Source organism: Apiospora marii (assembly GCF_038362585.1).
Source record: "Apiospora marii strain CBS 49790 chromosome Unknown utg000011l_segment0_segment0, whole genome shotgun sequence".
Taxonomy (NCBI): Eukaryota; Fungi; Ascomycota; class Sordariomycetes; order Amphisphaeriales; family Apiosporaceae; genus Apiospora; species Apiospora marii.
The window spans coordinates 3,209,638-3,236,069 of NW_027117382.1; the positions used below are offsets into that span (position 1 = coordinate 3,209,638).

At 53.4% G+C, this 26,432-nt stretch overlaps 12 protein-coding genes across 12 annotated transcripts; 5 read left to right on the forward strand and 7 right to left on the reverse strand.

Moving 5' to 3' along the window:
• Nucleotides 1-70: 70 nt before the first annotated feature.
• Nucleotides 71-1,652, reverse strand: PG985_014113 (uncharacterized protein; the record flags this gene model as incomplete). The annotated part of the gene is made up of 4 exons (XM_066833879.1): nucleotides 71-1,103; nucleotides 1,226-1,399; nucleotides 1,478-1,577; nucleotides 1,634-1,652. 4 exons carry the CDS (start codon nucleotides 1,650-1,652, stop codon nucleotides 71-73), a joined length of 1,326 nt encoding a protein of 441 aa, XP_066678619.1.
• A 1,544-nt stretch (nucleotides 1,653-3,196) lies between these two features.
• PG985_014114 (uncharacterized protein) lies at nucleotides 3,197-3,751 on the forward strand (the record flags this gene model as incomplete). The annotated part of the gene is made up of 1 exon (XM_066833880.1): nucleotides 3,197-3,751. The coding sequence occupies one exon, from the start codon at nucleotides 3,197-3,199 to the stop codon at nucleotides 3,749-3,751; it is 555 nt and encodes a 184-aa protein (XP_066678620.1).
• Nucleotides 3,752-4,078: 327 nt separating this feature from the next.
• On the reverse strand, nucleotides 4,079-5,818 carry PG985_014115 (fungal-specific transcription factor domain-containing protein; the record flags this gene model as incomplete). Its single annotated transcript, XM_066833881.1, has 4 exons — nucleotides 4,079-4,814; nucleotides 4,877-4,986; nucleotides 5,067-5,392; nucleotides 5,443-5,818. 4 exons carry the CDS (start codon nucleotides 5,816-5,818, stop codon nucleotides 4,079-4,081), a joined length of 1,548 nt encoding a protein of 515 aa, XP_066678621.1.
• A 661-nt stretch (nucleotides 5,819-6,479) lies between these two features.
• On the reverse strand, nucleotides 6,480-7,567 carry PG985_014116 (uncharacterized protein; the record flags this gene model as incomplete). Its single annotated transcript, XM_066833882.1, has 2 exons — nucleotides 6,480-7,400; nucleotides 7,517-7,567. The coding sequence occupies 2 exons, from the start codon at nucleotides 7,565-7,567 to the stop codon at nucleotides 6,480-6,482; spliced, it is 972 nt and encodes a 323-aa protein (XP_066678622.1).
• A 734-nt stretch (nucleotides 7,568-8,301) lies between these two features.
• Nucleotides 8,302-9,223, reverse strand: PG985_014117 (uncharacterized protein; the record flags this gene model as incomplete). Its single annotated transcript, XM_066833883.1, has 2 exons — nucleotides 8,302-9,096; nucleotides 9,170-9,223. The coding sequence occupies 2 exons, from the start codon at nucleotides 9,221-9,223 to the stop codon at nucleotides 8,302-8,304; spliced, it is 849 nt and encodes a 282-aa protein (XP_066678623.1).
• Nucleotides 9,224-9,632: 409 nt separating this feature from the next.
• PG985_014118 (uncharacterized protein) lies at nucleotides 9,633-9,914 on the reverse strand (the record flags this gene model as incomplete). Its single annotated transcript, XM_066833884.1, has 1 exon — nucleotides 9,633-9,914. One exon carries the CDS (start codon nucleotides 9,912-9,914, stop codon nucleotides 9,633-9,635), a length of 282 nt encoding a protein of 93 aa, XP_066678624.1.
• A 2,447-nt stretch (nucleotides 9,915-12,361) lies between these two features.
• On the forward strand, nucleotides 12,362-14,060 carry PG985_014119 (uncharacterized protein; the record flags this gene model as incomplete). Its single annotated transcript, XM_066833885.1, has 5 exons — nucleotides 12,362-12,502; nucleotides 12,608-12,974; nucleotides 13,044-13,161; nucleotides 13,236-13,300; nucleotides 13,366-14,060. The coding sequence occupies 5 exons, from the start codon at nucleotides 12,362-12,364 to the stop codon at nucleotides 14,058-14,060; spliced, it is 1,386 nt and encodes a 461-aa protein (XP_066678625.1).
• Nucleotides 14,061-15,474: 1,414 nt separating this feature from the next.
• Nucleotides 15,475-16,206, forward strand: PG985_014120 (uncharacterized protein; the record flags this gene model as incomplete). Its single annotated transcript, XM_066833886.1, has 1 exon — nucleotides 15,475-16,206. One exon carries the CDS (start codon nucleotides 15,475-15,477, stop codon nucleotides 16,204-16,206), a length of 732 nt encoding a protein of 243 aa, XP_066678626.1.
• A 413-nt stretch (nucleotides 16,207-16,619) lies between these two features.
• On the reverse strand, nucleotides 16,620-18,840 carry PG985_014121 (uncharacterized protein; the record flags this gene model as incomplete). The annotated part of the gene is made up of 3 exons (XM_066833887.1): nucleotides 16,620-16,664; nucleotides 16,741-18,213; nucleotides 18,271-18,840. 3 exons carry the CDS (start codon nucleotides 18,838-18,840, stop codon nucleotides 16,620-16,622), a joined length of 2,088 nt encoding a protein of 695 aa, XP_066678627.1.
• A 559-nt stretch (nucleotides 18,841-19,399) lies between these two features.
• On the forward strand, nucleotides 19,400-20,552 carry PG985_014122 (Bccyc3; the record flags this gene model as incomplete). The annotated part of the gene is made up of 3 exons (XM_066833888.1): nucleotides 19,400-19,501; nucleotides 19,561-20,204; nucleotides 20,285-20,552. 3 exons carry the CDS (start codon nucleotides 19,400-19,402, stop codon nucleotides 20,550-20,552), a joined length of 1,014 nt encoding a protein of 337 aa, XP_066678628.1.
• Nucleotides 20,553-21,842: 1,290 nt separating this feature from the next.
• Nucleotides 21,843-23,015, forward strand: PG985_014123 (uncharacterized protein; the record flags this gene model as incomplete). Its single annotated transcript, XM_066833889.1, has 2 exons — nucleotides 21,843-22,006; nucleotides 22,760-23,015. 2 exons carry the CDS (start codon nucleotides 21,843-21,845, stop codon nucleotides 23,013-23,015), a joined length of 420 nt encoding a protein of 139 aa, XP_066678629.1.
• Nucleotides 23,016-23,970: 955 nt separating this feature from the next.
• On the reverse strand, nucleotides 23,971-26,261 carry PG985_014124 (P-loop containing nucleoside triphosphate hydrolase protein; the record flags this gene model as incomplete). Its single annotated transcript, XM_066833890.1, has 4 exons — nucleotides 23,971-23,973; nucleotides 24,037-24,291; nucleotides 24,349-25,986; nucleotides 26,064-26,261. 4 exons carry the CDS (start codon nucleotides 26,259-26,261, stop codon nucleotides 23,971-23,973), a joined length of 2,094 nt encoding a protein of 697 aa, XP_066678630.1.
• Between the last annotated feature and the right edge of the window lie 171 nt (nucleotides 26,262-26,432).

Below are 26,432 nucleotides of genomic sequence, written 5' to 3' on the forward strand. Positions count from 1 at the left end.
GAGCAGAGAAGGAAGAGGGTTCAATCTATGCAGGTACAGTGCAAGTGTAAGCATCATACACCACGCATACTCAGTGATGGTCAGGCACACGCAGCCGCTCATGCGATCCGTGGCGGTCAGCAAGTGGGTACTCACCGAGTTCCTGGAAGCTCCGCGAGCGCCGATTCTTGTGCCCCAGCGATGACAGCGCGCCGTACAGTCCAAAAGTAAGGACATTGAGCACGATCTCGATAGGCGAGGAGGAAGGCGGCGGGTCCCTCCTGCCGCCGCCGCTACTGTTGTTGCCGTAGTACTTGTCATGGTCGGCGCCGGTGGTTTCGTACGCCATGGGCGGTTGGCGGGTCGAGTCGTAGCCCCCCTCCGACGGCGAGACGACCATTCCGGCCCGCTCCTTGCGCGAAGGGTGGGGGCTGCCGTCGTCCTTGCGGAAGGCAACGCACATGGTCAGGACGTGGATGACCTTCTGCCAAGGCTCGCGGTAGTCGTAGGGCTGCGCGACCTCGACCCGGCCGCCGTCGCGCGCGAGGAAGATCTGGACGGTGCGGGGGAGGAAGCGGCCCGGGTGGAAGACGTTCCAGAGGGCCGAGTTGACGAGCATGAGCCCGGCCTCGAAGATGTAGAAGTAGTACTCGTAGCGCAGGAAGGGGTGCACCTTCTTCATGGCCTCGGGGTTGTCGTACTCGATGTGGTTGTCGCCCGTGTGCTCGACGAGGCGGTAGACGCAGCGCACCAAGATCACGACCATACTGACGTAGAGCGTCAGCAGCATCTTGCGGATGCCGCGGCGGTCACGCAGCGGCACCATGCCCGTCTTCGCCCCCCGTGTCTCGCATCGATAGTGGAACATCCCGGCCAGCATCAGGAAAGTCACGATCACGAGCACCTGCACCGCATTGGCTGCTAGCATGATACCGGTGCCGATCGACGTATTGGTGATCTTGGGGTTGGTGCCCAGCGCCGCGCCGGTGCCATTAAGGCCTTCCACCACCAGCATAATGCCGCCGAAGATGCCCATGACCTGGCGGCCGGGGATGATGGCAAGGTATGGAACGTAGTAGAACAGACGGGCCAGGATGTGGTAGTTTGCAAGTTCGAGAAGCGGGCTATTGGTGGGTTGGAGAAAAGAGACCAAAGTCAGCAGCCGCGATGATTTAACCGAGATCGACCCCCAGTCTGTGAGTGGTGTCTGCCCCTTCTTCTCCTTTGAAATGCATATCATACTTACGGAGCGCAGTAGATGAGGACTTGGCTAACGATGAATATGCCCAGAGACGCAGGGTTGTCTTTGTTGTAAAGGAAATTCGTACCGGTGGCGGCCCAGGCTCGAGTGGCGTATCCGACAACAAATATTATGCCGCAAAGAGGGTGTAACCCCACCACTCTCCATGCCTTGTACCGGCTATAACCCATCAGATGTCAGTCTGGGGCACTTTGAAAGGGCTAATATGCCTGAGTTCGCTCTCGGATTTGGACGTACTGGCATTGCCAAAGGTGGAAGATGGCTGAGATTGCGTAGAGAACTGCAAAGATAATGGGCAAGATCTCATTGGGTTTGTAGATATACAAACTCCAAGGGACTGTATACGCCATGTCAGTAACTGTTGGTCGGAAGTCCAAACTCAGGAGGTCCTACCAGGATCGCCGTATGCCATGTCGAGCTGAGCAATGAATCTTTCGGGGTGTTGCGGCCACGGAGTAAGTATGTGAAATGATACTGGCAATGCTATTTTGACACGCAAGAGTAGAGCAATGCTAGATAAACTGAAGTGGAGTAGAAGGAAAAGAAAGCAAACAATGTCGTCTTCGAAGAAACTGTTTGGCGTCTTGCCGTCTCTCAAGTCGTTTGTCGAAGAGGGGAGATGGACGGAACGAAATATGTTCCAAGGACTGCTTGCCCTTCCAGTCTTATTACTGGACATCTTCTCAGCTTATTGACAACATACACGCAGTTGATTGCACCCATTGGCAACAACCTCTCCTATGGTATTGCTTCAGCCCACGCGTCGGGTTGGGTCAGCCCCTGCAGCTTTTGCAGAACAGCTTGACCCGATTAGGAATATGCGTTCGCCAAGCCACTAGCGAGATCCTAGCCGCTTTCCCCCCCTGTCTGGGGCATTTTTGACAGCCCGCCTTCATCTAAACCCTCTCCGTCGATAAAAACCGCCAAGCTATTCCTTTTGCCTACGTAACCCAACCTAGGCAAGGGCCAGAAAAGAGAAAGGGGATATTGGCGCTGACTGCCTGCGTGCACGTAAGCTTTCTGAGTCTTGGCTTGTTTTTTGCCCTTTACGGGGGATATGCGAGCCAAGCCACGTCGATATGATGCACACTGTCATATTGATTTTTGCCTTCAACTTCCCGGCCTTCGGGAATCGATACGGGTCACATGCATGGTTGGTGTATCTGTAAAGACCGTTTTGGTGTCATTAAGATATTCGTGTCTGAGATTTAAGCGGCTACAAGTATGCATCATGGTCTATTGGTTCGGGTCACCTTTTCCCAAGATTTCCCTATAAAAGGCACCACAGGTTGAAACTGCCCTTGTCTCACTCAAAGGTATCCAGAAAACACCACACAAATCAAAGCTTGTTAGGCTATTGAGAGTTTAACCAAACACCCACGAAAGCAAAACATCAATATGTCAGCGCCGGTGAACCAAGGAAGCTGCTGTTCCAAGGACGACAGCAGCAGCTCCGGCAGCAGCACCACCACCTCTACCACTACCACCTCATCTTCGTCAACCAGCGGGTCCTCAAATCAGGTGAGAGGGGAAAAGATCGCGTCGTATCTCGTGTTTCTAGTCATCCCAGGAGCTGTAGTGTTGGCTGAGCAGGTTGAATATACGAGACGCGTATAGTCCAAAGCTTTACCACATCTAGTATGATGTAATGCACGTTTACAAGTTTGTACAAACCTCATTGGTTTGTTGTGAATTAAGCATTTGCCGGGTGGTTGGTTCTGGAGATAGAACCGTTGTCTACTAGGGTTCGTTTCCCTTTTTAAGGTTTTCGTTGACCTATAGCCTACAACATCAACAGGAAAGTAACCGGAGAAAGAGTTCCCCATGCACTATATCTACCAGTCCAATTCCTTAGTCTTATTTCGCATCCTTTTTGTAATATCATCTTCCAACATATCCAATCTGAGCCTCAACTATCTCTTTTCCCCAATACACCCACCAAGTCTCATCATCACAATGGGTTGCCTCCGCGCCCTCTTCTCCTGCTTCAAGCCCAGCGGCCCCTCCAAGCCCAGCAGCCCCTCCAAGCGCACCAAGCGCCGCGAAGACCACGCCCGGAACCGCTCCCTCGAAACCCACCGCCGGCGCCCCTCCATCAACACCTCCAAGCGCGAGGCCTGCAGCGCGACCAAGCGCTTCCACAACGAGCTTTCCCCCCAGCAGAAGCTCGAGTACAGCCACCAGGCCCGCAACGGCCGGGGCAAGTACCCGCTCCGCCAGCAGCCGTGGCAGGCCAAGGAGGCCGCCGACCTCCGCCAACAGATGCAGGCCGAGCAGATCCAGCAGGCGAAGCGGACCCTTAGTGGCCGCGCCGTGGTGCCTGAGTACGTCCGGATGGGGTCTGCTGCCCCACCGCCGCCGGTTCGAGAGGAGGCGAGGGGGGCGGGACCGTCGCGGCCTCAGGTGCAGCTGTCGCATCGTCGCAATGTGAGGACGTACCGTACTTCGGGGGATCCTTGGAGGTACCCACCGCCGGCGCGGGGCAAGTATGGCGACCTTAGGCATCGATGAACGAGGGTGTGAGTGATGTCGATGACCTGTTCCTATGTCTATTGTGGCTCTCGCCACACCACGTTGACTGACATATCAAAATGCAAATTGAGAACGTGGGGTGCTTCAGGGGTCACCTCTGTATGAACCTATTGAGATGAATCATTATGATATATACTTATTGCACAATATAAACATCATCACCATCCCAAATGCGCCATGTCTGTAAATCCGACTTGATCTACTAGTCTGAAGGAAGGTTAGTGGAATGAGGTACGACCTCTCATCATTACTGTATATATAATCACTACCTTAATACCACACCTAAGTCCATCTACAACGGTTTCGCTAGCCACCAGGCGATATCATCTTATGCACATCAATCGAAATAAGCAGCGTGAAAGCATACGGCCGATCAAAGCACGCATCCCACGCCGTCTCCCCCGACCGCCAGAACGCCTCCAACACCCGCTTGGCCGTCAAGGGCACAAAGGTCCCGGCGTGCCGGCTCAGCATCTCCAGCTTCTCGGCCACGAAGGCCCGCACCTCGGCGCCATTGTCGCAGCAGCCGGCGGCTTCGACGCCGAGCACGATGAGCGGCCACAGCATGCAATTCCTCAGGCTCGGGGTCTCGGCCGCCTCCGCCAGGCACAGGTGCAGGAACTGGACGTGGGTGGCGCGCTGGGCCGGCGTCGCGATCTCGATGGGCGGCACGCATATGCTCTGCAGGGACGAGATGCAGTAGAGGGCCACCGAGGCCCAGAAGATGTTGCCCACCAGGGTCCACTTCTCTTGGGATAGGGGCCTGGACTCGGCCCACTGCTCGGGGGAGAAGTCGTATACACGGCCGAGTATCTCTTGTGCATCTCGCCAAAGGTCCAGACTTGATATCGTCTCCGAGGTAACCGTCCTCCAGCGGAGGTGGTTGATGCGAACCATTGCTGCAATCAAAGGAGCCGCACAAAAGCCAAAGGACGTGATGTTGCTAGAGTACCTTTCCATGACGAATTGGAGTGTCTCAAGGTGGGTTTCAGTGTTATCCATGCTCGTTGCAGGACAAGTCGTATTGCCCATGGCCGCGAGGCTATCTTAAGTCAGCATCTGCCATCATGGTGGTGGTGGTGGTGTTAGCTGATAGCCACGTACTGCCAGAGACAATGAGCAAATTGTTCCAGATGCTCCGAGGCGGCCAGTTTCTCGAACCCGCCGCGGAGGGCTACGAGCTGGTGCATCACTTCAAGGTGCATCCGCCAGTTCTGTGATACGCCATGGTGAAGCTTGAAAACGTTTCCTATCTTAGTCATCTCAATACCCCGAAAGAGAGCAAGTCACTTACTTCAAGGAGCAGAACCGTCATGATTCCGGCAAGTGTGGCGTCGCCTCGTGGGTTGTTCTCCTCGGAGAGATGCTCGCTGAGAGAGCGGATGGCTATGCCCCTGTAGTGAAAGTAGCGTTCTTCCAAGTCCGGCATCTGGGTCGCCCCGCGTGACCTGTTTATCCGGTGACTCAGTACCGTGCAGAAGATCCCGTATCGGATATGGTCCGGTTTCGATGCGGCCTCCTGTATGTGCCTCTCTGTGACTCGATACAGATGCGGATTCGGGCCCAGTTGCTGCAATGGTAGGAGATCCTGTAGTATGCAGGCATTGACTTTGTCAAATGCTGTCAGGGTGATGCTGTCATGAAGCATGGACCAGAGGATGATCACTCACAGTATTCGACACATTCTATCAGGATACGCAGATTGGAGTCCTGTGCCAAACGTGGTGGTTCCGGCGGTAAAGCCATCGGCCTCGCAGCAATCAGGCGCGCATCGCCCTTCTTGATGCCGGCTTCGGCAGGCACGGCAGGCACGGCAGGCACGGCAGGCACGGCAGGCACGGCAGCATCGGCTTTGTGTCGCCGCGACTTGACTCGACCCGGCGGGAGCCACTGGATCCTCACCGGTTTTACTTTGCTGTAGCCGGGGCAGTCGACGCCGGATGCAATGCACCTCTTGCATGCCGGCTGGGTGAAGTCGCAGACCAGGTACCGTCTACGGCATTCCCAGCAGTGCCGCTTGGGTGAGGAATCCGATGAGTCTGCCATCTGGAAGGGAATAAAATCAATGCAATATAGTGCGCGTCATAGGCACGACTTGGCAAGAGATTGCTTGCATTTAGATCTAATAATGAACGAGGCCCGAAGGAGAGCGAAAGGACCTGATCTTACATGAACTGCGGTCGGGTTTGACATCGCCGACCGTTACAAATGAACCAATTTGGCCCGTGCATTGATCGACCCAGCCATAAGGATGCAGGGCTGCAGGCAGCAGAGGTTAGTGGCTCCTGGGCTGTTGGTTAGGGGGGCGCAGGGTCTGACAACAGGGGTCTTCATGCAGGGTGACGACTTTAGCTCGTGATTATCTCAATGTGGTTGATTACAGCATCCGCCAATATTGCTCCAGTGTAGTGAGCACATATAAGCTTCTATCTGAGACTAGCTAATCAACCATCGACAATGACGCCTTATCGAAGTACGAAAGGCACTATCAAAGGAGCACATTATTCTCTTGTGCCAGTGATATGGCTTGCACCTCCATTGCCTAACTCTCCCACACCAGTTGTCCAAGCAGAAGGTAGCTGACGTGAAAGCAAGAGCCCATTTGGTATCCTGTCGCACACGTCAAACTGCCGACCCAATGCGCCTGTGTTGATTCAACATGGGCTAGCGGAGGCTAACATCCGATAGGCCGCGACATGAATCCAACTCAAGTACCAACTGACTTCCAGATCCTCCATCCGTTCGGGTCCCTAGGGTGAGCTTCGATCTGCCACTCCCTGAAGGTAAGTGACTTTGGGCCCTCTTTCAAGATCCAATGCACCAAGGCGTCGACCTTGTCATCGTCGCAATCAGTATGCTTCAAGTCTTCAAGGGTTCGATATGTGACAGCCGAGGCAGGACTGCGCATTCGAAGGAAGGTACGCGCCATCCAGAGAATCTCGACTGTCGTGCTTGGGTAGTACAGCTTGCGAGGCCAAGGCTTGAGGTTGTTGTCGTACGGAGGCGAGGCGTAGACGACGTTGGCAACGAGGGGCAAGGCCGAAGGCGGAAGCTTGGCACTCACGTACCGTTGCGACGTCAGTGGTTTCTTCAAGGCCGCAGGGCCCAGGATCTCGGCAATTCTGGCGTTAGCCAGCGCCATGACGCAGCAGTCATCTGGACCTGACATTACTACTGCGTCGGAGAAGGTCGAGGACGAGGACGCTTTGCCGCCAGCATGACGCGTAAAGGAAAGCAAGAACTCATCGCTGCTCGAGCTCAAGTAAATGCAGCCCTTGGGGGTATCACGAACGTCGTCCCGACCAGCTTGCAATGCCTCCCACATGGCTTGGTGAGTAGTTTGGCGCACATAGTTCTGCCAATCTCGCGGCATGGATGTGATGTGTCCGGCTCGGACATAGTAATGATCGTCTCTCGAGTACCACGTCTCGGAGTCCAGTATGGTCATCCTTAGAGTGGGCTCGATGATGTCGAGTCGAATATTGTAGTGCTTGAGGGCCACTTCGCGTACCGCACGACTGACTGCCTTGAGGGGGCTGATCAGGAACTTGGAGGGAATGACGCGTAGGCTGTCTCGGTGAACAAGAGCAATACGGTCTTGAGCTTCGTTGTTGAAAACTTCCTTCCACTGTAGATTCATCTAGGTTAGTGAACGCCTCGCATATTGATAGTAAAGCCGTGGAGTGGCGTGGTTATCTCATTGGAGCTGATGAGTTTTCCACTGGTAGAGCATCAATTGCTTACTACCATGTCTTGCAGCTCGGGAATAAGACGAGCAAGAGGGAACGTCGACATGATTCGCGACTGACCATGGGCTGAGCCGATGCAGCAAGGTTACTCGAGAAGCAGATGAATGAGAGGCCAGGCGTGGTGTATCTATTATTCGTTGAGAACGAGACGAGCAGTAATGTCCCAAGCCTGTCTGCAATTGTGAATGAGAAATGCCTGAAAATTTCAGCTGCAAGAGAAACGTGAGGTGCGAAGAGCTTTTTAAAAAAGGCCAGAGGGATGAGGTTTGTGGATAGGTAGGTTACAGCGCTATAGCAACTGCCGCCGAACTATTGAAATCCTCTGTAGGCTCTTATAGCGCCTAGAATTTAATGCTACTTACCGCTTTCCAAGTCAACTGTCATGCTGCGCTGCACTGAAGATATCTACGAACTATTCACGGGGATTTTACGCGTCTACGCGTTTCGAAGGTGAGTGACGACAAGAGCGCAATTCTTCACACCACTTGTTTTTTTTATTTTCTTTCTTCGATTCATACCAAGGCTCCCCGGTAGAAACAAAAGACTCACAAAGAGCAGGTTACCTCAAAAACAATAAACTCAAAAACATTCTTCACACCACCAAGGCTTATGGGGATTTCTCTAACGTTCGTCTGTATTGTACTATCTCGTGCCATGCAGTGTCTAGAGATACCTGTTGTCGCCCCTGCGATGCCACGTGTGAACACTCCCATCGTCTGCGTGCTTATTCCATCGTCATTGTCCCGGCGGAGGACTGATGATTATTCCATCATCTCATCATTAGGCCGACTTAGGAGGACTCATGGACTTCCAAACCCTCCATCCATGTCTTTTATCATCCTCTGTCTGCCACTCCTCGATTTCCAATGACTTCGCTCCCTCATGGATTACTTTGTGGATGAGCACACAGTAATCCCGGCTTTCCAAGACCAAGAACTTGGCATCTGTAGTAGGGTTACTCAATTTTGTGAAACGTTGTGCCATCCATAAGACCGAAGCTGTACCACTTGGGTAGTAAATCTTGCCTGGCCAGGGCTTGACGTAACCTTCGTGAAGGCCACGTCGATGAACGACGTTGGTGATCTTGTTGCACTGTTCAGGCGAAAGCTTGGGGCCGACGCAAGGCTGATGCATTTTGTATGCGCGCGTAGAACCTGGGCCCAGGGTCTCGACTACCTTGGCATAACTGAACAGGTCCGAAACGCAATCATCCGTGGCAATGCCAGGTGGTTTTGCCGTGGAATATGTAAAGGAAAGCAAGAACTTGTCTCTTGCCAAGTTCACGTAGATGCAACCCTTGGAAGCGTCGTCGCTCAGATCATTCAATAATCGTTCGGCGCGTGATCGTGAATAAATATGATCCCATTTCTCCACAGGGCCTGGCCGAGTTACCGAAGGCGCAGGGAAAGTGCTGATGCTCAGTTTGACGTTGTAGTGTGTGAGGGCTCGCTCTCGAGACTCTTTGTCGACCGCCATGATTGGGCTGATTAGGCTTTTGGAGGGCAGAACGCGCAATGTGAGGCGGTGCACAAGGACGATGCGGTTATCGGCTTCGTTCTCCAGTGCCATATCCCACTACAAACACAGGTTAGCCTACTTCGAGTTACCTTTGAGATGATAGGTGTGTAAAAATGAAGATAGTACTTACAATCATGTGGCGCAGCTCGGGAGCCAGGCTAGAGAACTTGGGAAATGTCGACATGATGCCCTGGGAATAACACGATGATGGGTGTTGTATTATTCCAAAGTACTGGGGAAGTAGGTACTGCCGAGGAATTCGGTTGGTTGTTTGGGTGTTACGGGAGAAATGGAATAACGGATTGGACAGAGCCAATGGAATAATGGGTGTTGGGTAGTCAGTCAGTGAGCCGTGGCTGTTGGACGATACTGGCTTGATGAATGACAGTTGAAGGCGCAATCAGGTGGATATCGGCAGACACAGGCGCTCTCCTCTAGACCTGAAAAATTGTTGTGCAAGTCAAGTGGGTGTGGATGATATGAAAGGAACGGAAAGGACCTGCCTGGACCTTGTAGTCGGAAGGTTGAGCTTGAGGTGGTTGGATAAGATGATTGTTCTTGCTTTGTACAATTGAATAGAAAGTGAAGGTAGTTTAGTTGGCATGTATTGCGAATTGAACTTGCGCGGTAGACTCAAAGTGCGCCTGGTCCAGCTGCAACAAGCCGGGCAGCTGCGTAAATCTGCCAGCCGCCTTCGGGGCCGTATTCTCCCCGGGCGTGTGCAGGGCCGTCTGGACCCGCGCGTAGGAGGCCCCAAGAAGGCCCATGTCGTCAAAACGGGGAGGGGTCGCTCGCCGTAGTGGGGAGCTCCTGAGCTGCGTGCGGAGGGCCCGCCGGCACTTGCCACAGCTGACAATGGAGTCCACCTGTTGCATGCCGTTTTACACGCCGTCCCCCACCAGGCAACCGACAGGCAGCAGCATATCATGGGCCGGTTCGGGAGTGGCGCGGGAGTTGGGGACCGGAAGGCCATCGTCCTGGTGCTGTGGCATAGTGCATGCTGCCCAGCTGAGGTTGTCGCGCAGGAGTTTGCCAAACTCGATAACTTAGTGATCTGCTAGTCACTAACTATGTAAAAGATATGATTACTGTCTATGATAAAGCAGATTCATCATTTTCTGTTCTTCAAACAAGTATCCCGCATTGTGGTAATAAGATATCATGGGCCCATCTGACAAAACACCTATTCTAAGGCATCTCTTATTGGTCTTGTCATACAAAGTCACCGACTTGTGGATGACTTGTTCTGACCACATCCTATAGATCTATGCAGCAAAGCCTTAATCAGAAGAACGAGGCCACAGTGGTATCCCCTGAGTAGCCAAACCATTGAAATAACCTTGGTGTTATCCCTAGAGCCGAGCCTGCTAGATTCCAGATAACATGAGTATCAAAGCAAAGAGGAAAAAAAGTAAACGAAATTTCCGATAACCATTTCAACGTGGGAATATCTTTTACGCTATTCCATAGTATACGATGCCAAGTAAAACGACAAAGAGGGTTCTCTCGGAAATGACACAACACTGGAGAGGACCCCTTTATCAATATCGAGGCTGCCCACTTGATGCAGGCTCGGCAATCGGATCCTTTTTCCTACCCTGCGGAGCTTGTCTTGGTGTGTCCCTTTCTCCTCCACTTCTAATTCCCACGACGAAAATAGCAGTTGCAGGTCCTGCAAAGACCGACCCATTGTCGAGGCCTAGTACAATTTTTCTCTCCGGGACCAGCACCAGATGACGTTAGGTCCCCGGGGTGTCGCAACCGACTGCACAGCATGGCCGGTCGCCTCACCACTAAGGATGCACCTACTGTAGGTATGTATGTAAATAATGGACAGAAAGGCCCAACCAGCATCGAAGCAATACGCGCCAGGCCATAAACGGCAACCCGTGCGCGCGCCCATGCTTCTTCGGCGCCGGCAGGGCGAGCGAGACAGACATAGACCCCAGCCCGGCCGTCTGAGAGGCCCATTCCAGAAGCCGTCTGAGCATCACATGACCGAAGCCGCAAGATGAGTAATGTGATGCATTGGCCTATCGGAGGGGCATGGACAGGGGTTGCTCAGGACAGAGTGACGTCCAGAGCATAAAGCCCTCGTTGCGCAAGGGAAAGAGGAGACGCCATTCCTTGATCTGTACGCCATTCGTGCTGTAACCTGGTTATGTGCCCTTCCTGTTGGTCGTTCGGAGATCGAATTAGTAGTAGCACAAGCAGGTTAGTGCCAGGGGACTCTCTGTAGTGGCTGGCTTGTGTGTGTGTGCTCCACTACCGGGGCAAACCAAGTGGGTGGGCGGCGCTTATTCCCCAACCCTGGGCACGGCCTATGGGAGTGCAGAGTCGCAGGCTTGGCGGCCGTCTAGTGGCAATGCGAGCCGTGATTGGCGCAAAACGATTGCCTGGCAGCCAATCCGCAAAGGCGAATAACCCCCCTGAAGTTCTGCACGCTGCGCGCTACCTGCGAGTCAATGAGCCAGCCTGCCAGCCAACGTAGATCCATATCCACTTGCATTGGGCGAATCCAGGCTGTGGGTTATGTATGAATGAGTCTTTCGTCGCCTGCGGTCGCTACGGACTGCAATTCGTTCGGTGGCGTTATTTTCCTGACCCTTCTCTCTGTTCAGCTCCACGCGTACGGTGGATGTTGGCGGTTATCCATCATGTTATATGACATGTATTGATCGTTGCAGCAGGCGAGGGAAAAGAAAAGAGAAAAAGTCAATACTACCCCGGAGGAGGGGTCGAGGGGCCATGGCCTGCTTTTCTCTTTTCTTTTTCCAGCAACCAACGATTCTTCGACACGGGTGGCATTTGTTGGAGAAAACTCCATCGAATGCTCTATCCGTTCGACCATATCGCCCGGGCCTGAGCCAACCTTATATCCATCACGCGATCTAGTGTCGCTACCATCCCACTTTCCCACTCCGGCCCGTTTATCTAATTCAGGCAACCTGCGGCCAGTTATCTTGACCGCTGGGGACCTGACTGGCTGCGGAGATATTGCGTTCGCTTGTTAGCTCTGTTAGTTCGCGGGAGAAGTGGGTGCCCGGGCATGGTTGTGCGCTCTTACTTAGTCCATGTGCAACCCTCCGTGCCGCTCACGACACCTTCCCTCGCCCTCTTTTCAAGTTACTTCTTTTATACTTGTTACATCTCTAAACTCTGTGGCCAAGGTTTCCAAGGCGTCGTCTGTTGCCGTTCCAAGGTTTCGTCCGCATGTGACCGTGAGAACAAGTTTACACTACCATCTTAGCATCACATCGCGGCCTCACCCTCATGCGCTTGCGCATCTGATACGCCGCCTGGGTGGGCTCGCGATACCAAGATGAATACCGGCCTCGAGCTAGCCATAGCCATGTGGGCGTTGACGGCCTTCTCGCTCACATTGGTCGTGGCTCGCCTTTACACGCGGCGGCATATCGTCAAGTTCGTCGGCATCGAGGACCACATGTACGCATGGACTGGTGTAAGTAAACCTTGATTGACTGACTCAAGTCAAATGCTACACTCATCCACTCTGCTGGGACGAGTCGCAGAGGCGATAGAAACATGCTAACCTCTCTTTCCACAGATATTCCTACTTTGCTTCACCGTCTTCATCCAGGTCGCCGTGCACCACGGCCTCGGGAAGAGCTTCTGGGGCCTGAGTATCGCCGAGTCGAGCGATGCCATCTTCTGGACGTACGTAGCCAACAGCTTCGCCATCACGGGCAACGCCATGGCCAAATTATCCATGGGCCTGTTTCTTTTGAGGGTAGTCCAGGCTCGCTGGCAGCAGATTGCACTATGGGCCGCCATTATCGTCACCTGCGGCACCTCCATTGCCCTCGTCGTCATGCTATGGAACCAAACCACGCCCATTCGCACCAGCTGGGATCCCTTGCGCACCCCGGGCAAGTGGAACATTGAGATCCAGCCCATGAGCGTTATGCTCGGTGGTAAGTTCAACAGCACGAGGAAGGGGGAGTGGAAGCGGGGTAGAACATGTTGCTGACTTCGTTATCCAGTTTGGTCTAGTGCCTGCGATTTCTTATTCGCGATATTTCCTTGGTTATTCATCAAGGAGCTGCGCATGCCGCAGCGCGAGAAAGTCATGTTGGCTGGCGGCATGAGTCTGGGAGTTATGTAAGTCGCAGTCTACGAACCGGACATTGCCCCACCCACCCACGAACAAAACGCTGACAAGAACCCCTGAACAGTGCCGGAGCTTGCGGCATCGTCAGAACCGTAGTTCTCTCCCGGCTAGACGTATATAACTACACACGTAAGCACCTAATAACCTTGCAATCGCAGACCTACTTGTGTCATGTCGCTGACCCTACCCCGTAGTAAACTTCGTCCCCTACTTCGCCTGGGCCGGCGCCGAGATCGCCGTCGCCATGATCTGCATCGGCATCCCGACACTGCGGCCACTGTACCTAAAGACCCAGCGCGACGTCGCGAGTGCGTACGCCCGATCGCAGCGCAACCGGCAGCACGGACGCCACCCTTCGCGGCATAGCCAGCAGCTGCCACAATTCGACATGGTGGAGGGCCCTCCCATAGCAGAGGGGGGCGACCACAAGTCGGCGGTGCTGCTGGACGACGACTCCAAGTTCGCGTCGTCGGTGCGCGACAGCGGGCAGGGCCTACTCCAGCATGCCGCCGCCGCCGCGGCGCGGCCGGCGTCGAACTCATCGACGATGCGGACGGACTCGCTGAGGACGACGCGGTCGGTGTCGATCCCGATGCAGATGGCGGCGGTGACGCCCAGGCCGGTGTCGCGGCCGCAGCGGGCATATATGCGCGACTCGCACGCCACAAACACTACGTTTATCGAGGAGGAGGCGCAGCTGCAGCAAGCCGACGGGCCGGATCTGGAGAAGGGATATCACCACAGCAGGACCGGGTCGACTGCGCTGGGAGCATGGCCGGAGGTGGTGGACACCGACGAGGAGGAGGGCAGACGGCAAGGCGTGATCTGGATTCAGAACGACGTGCAGATCGAACGGAGCTATGCGGACAACTGGCCGCTGAAGCACTGATGAAGGGAGGAAGAAAAGAGAAAGTGAAAAAGAAGAGAAAAAGAAGACAAAATGAATTGAAATGAAGACGAGGCGGGATGAGGGGCACGACGACACGGCTGCAAAACTAACTACCAACAACTTTTCCTTTCCTTTTTCCTTTTAACGACAACAACTAGACTCTCATTACTAGGGTTTCCGACGCAAGTCGAGGTTTACAAACAGCGCCAATGTCTTTTAGCATTTCCATTAGTTAATTACTATACCCATTATACCACTATACACACGCCGCGAGATGCCAATTGAAGTGAACCCGGGGCGGATGATCGGGACAAGCGGTGCCAATTGGGTAAAGTTAAGTTCGAGGTGAAAATCAGGAAGCGATCAATGGCTAAGATCACTGGGGAGATCTCTTGGTACCCCGCCAACCCGCGTGAGGTTGCTACCCGAGTCTTGAAACCACGACAGGATACCGATATACAACTACTTAGAGGATTTGTTCATTGCACCAAGGAGGGGAAGAGGTGCGAACTGGTTCCCGTCCTATTTCTGGCCCAAAATGGCTTGGTAACCATGAGTGCAGACAGCTGGGCGATTCGAGCCTCGAACCCCCTTGAAACCCAATTCAGTGGGGAGGTAGGCTAGAGGAGCCTCACTAATGTTTAGGCCCCGCATTGTCTCAGACGCCCGGGGAAACCCGCATTGAGGCTCTCTGAAGGCTTCGGCTCCAACTCGTCCACTCTACATGTGCAAGTCTGAATATAATACGGATTTCATCAAATGATTCACAGGAAAAGAATCAAAATTTATATAGAAAGCCTGTCTAGTAAAGTCAATCCGAATTATAGTTCAGTGTGAAGTCCATTGCGCGAGAGACTGGCCGATCGTTCTGTTCAAGCCATGCCGCACATCAAACGTGGTTCAGGAAACATGAGACGACGACAGTTGGCACCCATGCAACCCCAACCGGCAAGCATCGTGAGTGGGCACCGACCTTAAACATGTTGCTTGCCCAGGCGCCGAAACAAGAGAGAGAGAGAAACGGGAAAAAAACGAGATAAGATGTCGTCGGGCCTCCCGTTTCCCTGGCCTGCTCCTTTCTTTCCTTTCCCTCCGCATCACAACGGCTTTTATGTTTAGTTCGTGATCGTTTGGGCCCTCGACTTGTTTCGCTCCCTCCCCTCTGGTTAGGGTCTACTACTTTCGCTTCGTTTAATTAATTATTCTTATCAACATAGACTGTGTCTTTTTTCCCCCATTTGTTTGAAGCTGTATTAGTGTGTTGCTGTTACGCTATACGTCTTCTGTCTGTAGACAAGTTACTCGCCAGTCTAGACATTACCCATATACCACCAAAGGATCCGATCCATACGAGAGAGAGCCAAGAGACTTTTGTATATACACATCCCCGCAGCCACCCGGAACCGCCGCGAAAATGCGCACCACCACAATCTTCAGCACCGCCATCCTGGCCGCCTCGCTTTCCCTAGCAGCCCCCACGCCCGCCCCTGCGCCGGAGGCCAAGGTCCCCTTCGTAACGGGCAAGCCCGTGATCGAGCTCGCGAACGAGCCCGTCCCGATCACGCACCCGTCCTCCAAAACCAAGACCGTCATCGGCAGCAGCCCCGCCACCTCCGCCTCCGTCCAGGCGCGGCAACAAAAAGCCTGCTTCATAGTCGGAACCGAGACGCTCCCCAAAGAAGTCTCCGATGTCGCCGCCACGCTGGCGGGCAGCATCACCTGCAACGCCAAAGTCAAGACCCTGTCCGGCGTCCCGGACGTCTCGACCGCCTCGGGCGTGACCTTCAGCTCCGTCGACTTCTCGCAGTCCAAGACGCAGACGCCCCTGGCCTTCGCGCTCGACAAGTTCGCCACGGACCCGACGTCGCTGGCCAAGACGGACCTGAAGCAGTTCCAGGCCATGCTGGACGTCTACACGGCGACCGAGGCCGGGATCCGCAGCGTGGGCGGCAACGTGGCGGCCCTCAAGATCCCCAAGTTCTTCCTGGCCATGCAGGTCAGCCGCATCCAGACGGCGCAGGGGAACCCGCCCAAGGCCGCCGGGCAGCAGGTCGACCACCTGCGCGACAAGGTCACCAAGAACGCGCCCAAGGAGAGCAAGGCGCTAGTCGACCAGGTCGTCCAGCTGGCTACGCAGACCAAGTAGTAGTACCAGGATGCCCAACCAAAAGAATGTGGACGAACGGGCGGATGGCCCAATAGGCAAGGCGACGCAGAATCCCATTTGGTAAGGCAGGCGGGCGTTACTGGTGATGCTGTTCGTCGCTTTCGCAATCCGCGTCTTGTATTGCCTGCAGGCTGTCGACCCTGTGGTATTGTAAAACAGTGATGGCCATTTCCAGGTAAAGCGAGCGAGCTCTGTAGGACAAGTAATACACACAATAATACCTTCATGACGATTAAGAGTTGATTTGTGAGCTGCGTGACTTTGTTTTCCCGTTTCAAGTCTAGAATATCGTTTATATGCCATGCACCAACCCCCAGTCACCCCGAGTTGAAACGCCCAGAATATGCTTGCCAGAAACAAAGCGCCAATGCCGTCCTTACAATATTACCATATTAGATGTTTGGCGACAGTAAGTCATACTTGACACATTTCTCAACCTAGAAAGAAGACGATTAGTAGAAGGACATACTACAACGAAGCCGAAAGGGGGGGATAGGGGAAATAAAAACGTACATCTTCAATGCTGGCCTGCATGAAGCGGCGCGCCTCCAAGCCAACCCAAACCATCAGCATGGAGAAATCGCCTCCCTTCACCATGTCCGCGCCGCCACGGGCACCGAGCTGCCGCAAGATGGGCAAACTGCTGCTGAGGATATCGGTGTCAGGGTCCAAGTTGCGACCAATACCTTCCAACAACAAGATGCTGATGACGACGTTGACGAAGTCGCCCTCGAGACGGACGTGATGGCCCCGTACCATGCCCAGCACTTCTTGAAGAATGTCGCCAATCTTGACATTGCCCAGCGCCAGCGTGTTGCTCTTGACGTTCAGGACAAGGTGCTGCATCTTCAGAGCGAAGATCTCCTTGTTGATAACGGCGTCGGGCTGTCGGCAGCGCTCGCACATCAGATGACCGGCCTTGTACCCGTCGAACTCAGCCACGGCCTTGAAAAGGTCTAGAAAGTTGCGGCGGTTCGTGGCGTTCAGTTCTGTGACTAGACCCGTGTCGATGAAGATCAGCTGCGGGCGGAACCCTTCGGCATCGATCTTCTTCAACTCGGCGTTCCATGCGGTTGTGTCCTTGCGCTTGCGGTAGGGGCGCAGCCGTGCCAAAACCTCTTCAGTGACGTCGTGCTGATCCTTGGAATGTCCCTCATCGTGGCGCTGCAACTTGGGCAAGTCCGGCTGCTGGGCTTTGTAGAAGCGCACCATGATGTTGCCCGGGTGCAAGTCAGCGTGGACAAAGTTGTCGAGGAGCAGCATACGCAAGAAGGCATCGAGGCCTTCTTGCGCTATGTCCTTCTGGAAGGTGCCGCCACCATTCTCCAAGAAGTCCGCCAAGGGGATGCCTTGCGCGAACTCCTCGATCAGGACGTTGCGAGTCGTGAAGTCAAGATAGGGGTAGGGAAACCACGCCGTGCTTCGGTCCTTGAAGTTCTTACGAAACTTGGCTAGGTTGGCTGCCTCAATACGCAGGTCCAGCTGCAGCTTCATCATCTCGCCGAACTGCACGACCTCGTCGGGGAGCGACAACCACTCAATGGTTGGAATCATGTTGAGCGCGTTGGCAAAGAAGCCCATGATCCGCAGATCGCGCCGCACCGTCCTTTCCACCCGAGGATGCAGGACCTTTATCGCAACGGAACTGGAGGGCACACGCTGTGGTGTACTCTTCAAAACTGTGTCCACGTTCTTGCGAACCTTCTGGCGTATCTTGGCCTCCTTGTCCACGACATCGGTGTCGGCAGGCGCGGCCAAATTGGCCTTCAGCTTCGCCTTGTACACCTGGGCGATAGCACCCACGCCAAGGGGCTTCTCGTCGAATTCCTCGAATATGTCCTCGAAAGCTCGACCGTTGAAAGCAGCCTCAATAGTGCGCCTCGTTTCGCGCATGGGGTGGGCGGGTGCGTTGGAGTGTAGCTTGGACATGATTTCACACATTTCGTCGGGGAAGATATCGGTTCGAGATGCCGCCCATTGGCCGAGCTATTTTCACATGTAAGCGTCTCGCCGCTCAAAGGTCGACAGCAGTTGATGACATACCTTGATAAATGCTGGGCCAGACCATTCCATGGACTGGACCAAAAAGCCATACCACCAGAGCGTCCCGCTTCGCTCATTGTCGTGATCTGGTTGTCGCGCACCTACCCATATGGCAGGGACGGCTAATATTACAGGGACGAAAATGGTAACCAGTTGCAGAAACCGAACGCCGGTACAAAGGGGTTCCCAGAGATATACATCTAGATAATATACAATATTATGCCGGAGCTTGGTAAAACCATGGCTGGTGTCGTCTTTCTTTTTCTCAATCTCGTCTCTCGAGACCTCGAGCATGCGCCCCTCGGAGGTCTGATCTTCGTCGCCGGGCTCATTGTCCTTTTCCGATAGCTTGACGAAGGCGGCCGTACCTAAGAGCGTGCCCTGCGCAGCGGCCAGGAGAACTGTAGATTGCGCCGGTCGCGACCGTGATCCCGAGGAAGAGGAGAACCGCTTAAATGCGGACAATGTCGAGTGTTGCGATGGAGGGGAGAAACATCTCGGCAGTCTGGGGGCTATCTGGGCTGTACCTCGGCGTGCGCACAGGCGGCCGAAGAGGAGGGCGGTCCTCATTCTCGTCAAGTCGCTGGGGGTTGTTTCCGGGCTGTATTCGTGGGCATTATGGCAACAGAATGTCTGCCAGCTTGTTCATTTGGCGTCGCCCACAAGTTGTCGAGATTTGGATCAGGAGAATATAAGCTTTCTGCCCTGGAGAATGGTGGACTGTCAGATCGGTAGACAATGCCGCCAGATCGTAGAACTGGACGCGCAGGTACCTCGATGGCCACATTCCGTAATGGACATTTGCGGTGACGTACATCACCCGCGCCTTTAGGCTGGCGCATGTGCTTTTCGCGGCTTATGAGTGGAGAGGAACAGCGACTTTTTCTGCTTCCCGTCTTTCGCCGCGACCCGCTAAAACTTTTAAGTGCAACTGCCAAAAGTTGCTCGCATGCCAGGCCAGCATAGCATGCATTCTTATCACAATCTTGACTATCATTGCCCTTCTCGAACCATTGATTGAGTTGCCTACCTAACATCAACGGCCATTTTCAATTGCTGTACCAACACTTGCTTGATTTCACTATACCCTCTGGTCTCTTCGCATCTCTTCACTTCTTCATTCGCAAACATGGGTTGGTTCTGGGCAGACGGTCCGCAGACCACACTGGCTGGTGCTCCGACCAAGCCTATGCCCCCTCACAAATTCCCTACTGATGGCAGATCACCACCGGTAAGCCGTCGACGCCGCTGTTCATCCGGCCAAACTTCCGGGGTACTAATGTCTCACAGCCGGAGTGTCCCATGCACAAGCACCAAAAGGCTGCAGATGCCATGACGCCTCCCGCCGCCTGCCCCGTAAAACACGATGCGGCCGCTGCCGCGATGACGCCACCCTCGTCCTGCCCCGTCCCCCACGCCGCCAGGTCGTCGGCGCCCGAGCCGAAGTCGACACTCTCGAAGCTCAACCCCTTAAACTACATGTTCCCCGACCTTTCGCAGGAGAAGGCGCCATCCCAGACCCAGGCCCTGCCCACCGAGCGCGAGCCATCGACGATACCCCGGGGTGACGGCACCGGCAACTGGGAGTACCCCTCGCCACAACAGATGTACAATGCGCTACTGCGCAAGGGCTATTCGGATACCGACGTCACGGCGGTGGAGAGTATGGTGAGCGTACACAACTTCCTGAACGAGGGCGCGTGGGCCGAGATCATGGAGTGGGAGAAGCGCTTCGCCGGCGGTCTCTTCAAGGGCATTCAGATGTGCAGCCAGGGCGAGCAGAACTTCGACCGCATGGCCAGGAAGTACGGTTACGACAAGGAGGTGGAGGAGCTCTCGCCCAGTCTGGTGAGGTTCCAGGGGCGCCCCAAGGATATGACGCCTAAGGCGGCTATGTTCCAGGTCATGGGATGGCTATACCCCGCCATGTTCCAGTAAGTCTTGCCTCGTCATGATTCCTCTTCCCATATGACCATGAGATGAAGGGACAGTGTGTGCTAACACAAGAACCTAGGACTGAACCACCATTCGACCGTCACGATTGGTATGTTTCGCGCGAGACCAACGGTCGCAAGAAGGAGATCCGCTACGTCATCGATTACTATTCCGGCGGAGAGGAGGAGAACGGCGAGCCTGTCTTCTACCTCGACGTCCGACCGGCCGTTACGCCTACATCCACAATCGAGCGGGCGGTCCGCTGGGGAGGTGATGTGTGGTGGAAGGCATCCGGCGGTGATGTACGGGAGCAGGAGAGGCTCGAAAATTTGCGGAAGAATCGATAAATCCCCACCCATCCAAAATAGAGGGGTTCGGACGTTCGACGACAGCAACAACAACAACAACAACAACAATACCATCACCACTTTTCTGCTCCACGGAGTTCGGGTTGCATTTGGCGAGGAAGCTAGGTATGGACTGCCTCCCGGTGTGTACATAAAAGGGACGCGAAAGCCCACTGGAGCTGCTAGGCGTTTTTATGTTTCAACGACTCTCATCCACTTCGCAATGGCACTTGCGCAATACTGGCACTCGCACATAGACAACTTACATAAACATCTGTATACTACCCATAATGACCAACGCAAACCCAATCAAGTGTTTACTTACACGTAGACCCCTTGCGGTCGGATGCTTGTGCACGATCCTCGACCCATATCGTAGACCAGGTCTCCTCATTGTCAACGAACGCTCTTGAAGCCCAACACATCTTCTGACACATCCACCCTGTCGAGCAGTCTTGGTACAAATCCATCCACCCCTGGAAGATGGCTGACAGCGTTTCATGCGGGGGAAACAGGTCCCTGCAGCGATCCTTTTGGCCGGGTAAATTCCAAAAGAGAATAGCTGTCATTAACAGCCATATGAGCAGCATCTGAACAAGTCAATCGGGACCGGGACATTTATATTGCAAGCTGCCACTGTCGGGTCTTTTGTGGTATTGAGTAGCACATGGCTGATGCTCTCTGGTTTTCAATCTCCACCAAAACTTCCATCAAACTCGACCCATCCTAGTGACTGTGCGCCTGGCCTGGCCATCCTCCGAATCCTTGGTACTTGTTCCCCCAGACTCAGCCGTTGCCGCGGGCCGAATACCACACACCACCACCACATCTACAGTGCCAGAGTGCATTGCTACGCCGAAGCCGAGAATAGAAAAAGCCAATCGATCCTTGAGTATTCCGTATGCACCATTTGCCGAAGGACAGCGTGTCTTTGTTTTCTTCAACACAATCCTCGCATCCTTCCTTTGATCCAGACCCGGTCCTGCTTGACTCGTCCGCATTTTGCCATTTCGAAAGCATAGTTGCATTCCGCATCTCATACACTATTTACTGCTTCTCCATGATCTAGAGACGATCCGTCCGTTTTAGATTGAACACCTAAAGTCAAGCGGGACGCCAGCACTACGCGCGGAAGGCCGGAAGCCAGCGAGTTTTTGAACGCTTTAAGCATTAACGAGAACGATCAAAGCAGGGCCCCTCGGGAAACAAAGCAAGACGCAACGCCAATTTGAATATACGAAACCTTAGGCAAGTAATATTAAAGCGAAGGAAAGGCAAAAAATATACAGCATGCAGGTATTAGAAGCCTACCTCCCTCATTACGAGTTGAGCCTGCTGGATCGCATGCTCCTCATCTGGCTTTTCATCGGCTCCGCCTTCGTCGTCGTCTTCCAGGTTTCGCAGTCGTGGATGGAGCCCCGGCCGCGATGGACTGTCATTAACGAGCGATCTAAGTGAGTCTTTCTTTCTCGCTAACCTGTTTCTTTATACATACCTACTTGCATATACATATACCTTGCCATTCCTTCTTCTTCTTTTCCTTGATCCTACAGCGGCTATTTTAAGTCCTGTCGAGTCGCCTGACTTTGTTGTGTCTCTTACCACCCCCACCATCTGCCATCTGCCTTTGTGCGTATGAAAACTGTGTGCATACAAGAGCAGACCAATTGTTGAGAGGGGCGCTGTCGCGTGCTTGCCTCTTTCCTTCAATCTTGTCAATCAGTGTGCCTCTTCATCTCTTCTTTGTGTGAACTCCTCTTTCACTCATTTTTATGCTCATGTTCGCATGTTGTAAGCCCACCTGAACCCATACCAGAATATGGTTATCGCTCCAAGATCCGCATTCCTCCACTCATAGGGCAGCAATACATGAGCTACGCTACTACAAGTAATTGGTGGTTGGTGCTCCCCTTCGCCCCTTCACCGCAACAATAGCATCCCCCATCATACCAGCGGTAACGCGAACCGACCCTTGCCCCTACATACCGGTTTTGATTTTTTTTTTCCTTGGGGTATAGCGGTAACGCAAGAGAGAGGAGACGAACAAGAAGAAGCCGTCGAGCACGGCAAATTCTTTCTTTCAATTCGGTTTCCAATATATATAAAACCCATGATCTATCCCGCCTCACTTGTGAAAGAGACTACTACATCATATTAGCCATACCACTAACAACTTACACCGCTCGTGGTGAGGGGTAACATCACAGACCCTACTGGTATACCTACTACGTCTACCTAGCCTTCCTGCTGGTTCAGATCTCCTACCGACCACTCTATTACAAGATGGAATCTATGCAGCCGCTGCTGAGCATCGGCGGGTTCGAAGTCGCCGCCGCCGCCCTCGACGGGGCCTGGATCGGCCTCCTCAGCCTCGAGGCCCTCATGATCGTATTCGTCCTGGGCCTCCAAGTCACACAACTATTCAACAAGGCTTCGCCGGGTTACAAGCTCAAAGAGCTCTGAGAGAAGGGGAAAATACAACAACAAAAACAAGAACATGTCCACTTTGGGCTTTTTGGATTGACGGCTCTACGATTTACGGAATGACGGGATGTCCTTGGATAGGACGGGGACACTACATCGCGGGAAGATGACGGGAAAGCGGGCATGCTTGGGATCTTGGATTAAAAAATGTTTGGCACTTTTGATGGAGTTTCGGGAGTCATTTGGGGGGCATTGGAAATCTGGCATTCAATTGGAGCCTTTGAGAGGTTTGAGAGAGAGGGAACGATATCACATCTTATCTCTTTTGTTGAGAACAGACAGCATTGCATTTGAGCGAGGCATGTGCTTTTTTGGCATTTTACAATGTACGGATCACAGACCGACTACTCCGTACAACCTGGTCCGTTCAAACTCCACTGGCGGGGGAACACACGATCCTGGGATAGTGTGAGTAGCCAGCTCCTACTCCAATACAAACAATTGTTTTGGTTCTTTGATTAGAAATGTAGTTTCTACTCGTTGTGATGATAAACAGACGGGCCACGAATATCACCCACGAATAGGATATATGGCGGGTGAGAAATACTGGCCAGGCGCATGGGAAAATATGCGATGTCTACTGTCCGCATCCCGGACAACCAGGAATTGCATGTACGGAAGTGGCTACGAAGCAGCTACGAACAACACTGAGCTTCGCTTGGCAAGCAACTGCACGCCCGCCCGGTGCCACATCAGCTACCAATTGAATCAAAATATGGGCTTTTCGCCTTTCTTCTGCATTTGCCATATCCGAGAATCCCTACTCATTTCCATGCACAGACTGGGATCCACGCCTTAGGGTAGTCGTAGTCGGTGTGGGAGAGTCTAGAGCAGGGGGCATCTGATGGTCGTGCGCCGCACTCTATTTTCCCTTCTCCTCTGGTTCGCCATCGCCAATCCGGGGTTGCGGCTACTCATCCACCAGGACGGCGCATTACTTCGAATGCGATCTCATGGTTAGCTCTCAGATCGGACAGCCACCATCAGTCCGTGTACATACCTCGGTTTTGACCGTCACAGGCTCATGTCTCTTCAATCGTTTCAACTCAGTCATGCCACTCTCCAATACTCGCAGCTTGTCCATTGTGCGAGTTCTCTCGGACGAATTCTCTTGGCTCTCCCCTGCAAGACGCTTCACAGTCTCATCCTTGAAATCATAGACGATCTCCGGAGTTAGAAGGTATGGAAGCTTCTGTATGAGGCACTGCTCAATGGCAAGGACGCTGACATCATCAATGATCTTCTTCAAAGCAACCTGTGACCTGTCAGCTGGTGGACCTCGAGAATCAGTATTGGGACAGCTCCCCCGAACCTTGTAGTATGCTTCCATCATATCGGTCGCCATAGAGCAAGAGACAGTGTCCATATCTGGCTCAGAGGTCGACGAGAGAGTTCTCAGCAAAAGCATTGGATTGACGTCCATTTTGATGTTACTGTTACGGAAGTTACTCTCGCCGAAGAAGGCCCTCAGCTGGCTCTCAAGCTCACGGCGGTGTCTAGCTGCTTGCGCCTTCTGCACGTTTTCGGTCAGGTAGTGGTTGTACGTGATTGGGTGTCCTGATAGGTGCGGCTCCAAGATCTCTTCAACTTTCGTGCTCAAGCTATCTCGTAGCTTTCCCAATGATGGCTCAACGATCTCTCTCAGTAGCGACTCGGCCGTATTCTCATCAACGATGTAGCGAAAAGTCGCACTGACAGTTGCGAGGCTAGACTTGAGGATACGGTCGGACAGATCTACCACCAGCCCCTTCCAAGGTCTGCATTGCTTACTGAAAAGCTCAGCGACGATAAGGGGTTGGTAGGTGCCGGGCAACTCGCGTCCACGGCTGCCCTCCATGAGGACTTTCACTTCGCCAATGTAGTCAGAGCGTGAGATACAACGACTATCTTTGCCAACTTGACCATCTTGGATCGTACAGGCGTGACCCTTGGTGAGCATTTGTTGCGCAAAGTCGTAGAGTGTGTTTTGCACGACGGCTCTAAGACGCCTTGCACGAGAGGTCGGATCTTCGGAACTGGCAAAGAAGGCGTGGGTGTATACGCCGTCGACCGCAGCTCTCATCAAGTTTAGGAACTCGGTGCTTGCTATCAGGAGGTATCTTCGCTGCTCCGGTGGCTTTTCCCTTGATGTACCCAGCCTGGCGATTTTATCCTTGCACTGCTGGATTCCAGCGCTGACATCACCAAGGACACTGGGAAGTTGCTGCAGGATTTGATCCCGTAAAACATGGCTCAGTCGTGTCTTCAACGCTGCGACGCCGAGCTGTGATGTATTGAGCGCAATCCAAACGCCTTGAGAGAAGAAATCTGTCTCAATTCTGGCACGTTTGACTGTGGACGCCTCGCGCTCTGTGTAGGTTCTGTTGCGGAGCACATGCCACCCCAAACGAAATCGGACGTCCTTGTTCTGGGCGAGTTCCAAATAAAATCGCTCACTATCGGATCCATGATCCAACGTGTCAGGCTTTGTAATAAGCCCTAGGGTGCGCATACCTTGAGGATCCAATACGCGAGCATGGCGAGTAACCTGTTGAAGGGCGAAGTCGCTCTTTGCAGAAACAACCGCCAAAATAATGCTGCGAGGCTTCTTCATGTAAGAAAGCACAAGAGACTCAACAAGCTTGGCGTCTGCTTCAGACTGATCCTTATTACCGGCCAAAAAAAGGCCTGGGAGATCAACGATGGTGAGGTGCGGCTGAGTTGGCCCAGAGACTTCAATTCGAAGGACGTCGGCACTGAAAACAGCGTCACCTCCGTCCAGTCCCATCGCATTTTTGGCTTGATCAATGGCTTCGCCAATATCTAGATCATCATGCGTGTACTTGAACGCCTCGAGTATCTGCTTGTCCTTGGGAGATCGATCAGGACCAGGGTGAATGCTGACATGGATGCCGACAGAGGGGTTGCGTCGCAATATGAGTTCTGTGGCAAACCGAGTACAGAGCGTATCCTGTGAAAGGTAATTGGAAAATTCAGTAAGAGACGTCCATACGTGACAATAAAGACTGGTGATTGTTGGTAACTCACCTTGGTAGGAAATGACATTCCAGAGATGGCCTCCAGAACAGAACTCTTCCCCGAGGACTGGTCACCGCAGACAATGATCTGTGGCAAATCCACGAAGCGACTGAGGCCCTGGGATCGCAGTGTGTCAATGACGTCCAGCAAGTCCCTATGGTCTTGGGACTGCAACAAAGCACCAGTGGCTGCTGGTGTAGAGTCCATGGTGGGCTATGTTGTGTTGTTGTGGGCAGTTGTTTCGGCAGGAAGATGCCAAACGAGGAAAGAAAAGTTGGAAGATGTTTAGTTCATTGGGGAGGCAGGAAGCGGATTGCCTCCATTGCAATAATTTGTCTACTGGACAACTCCCAATGACTTGATATTTTGAGGGTCGCC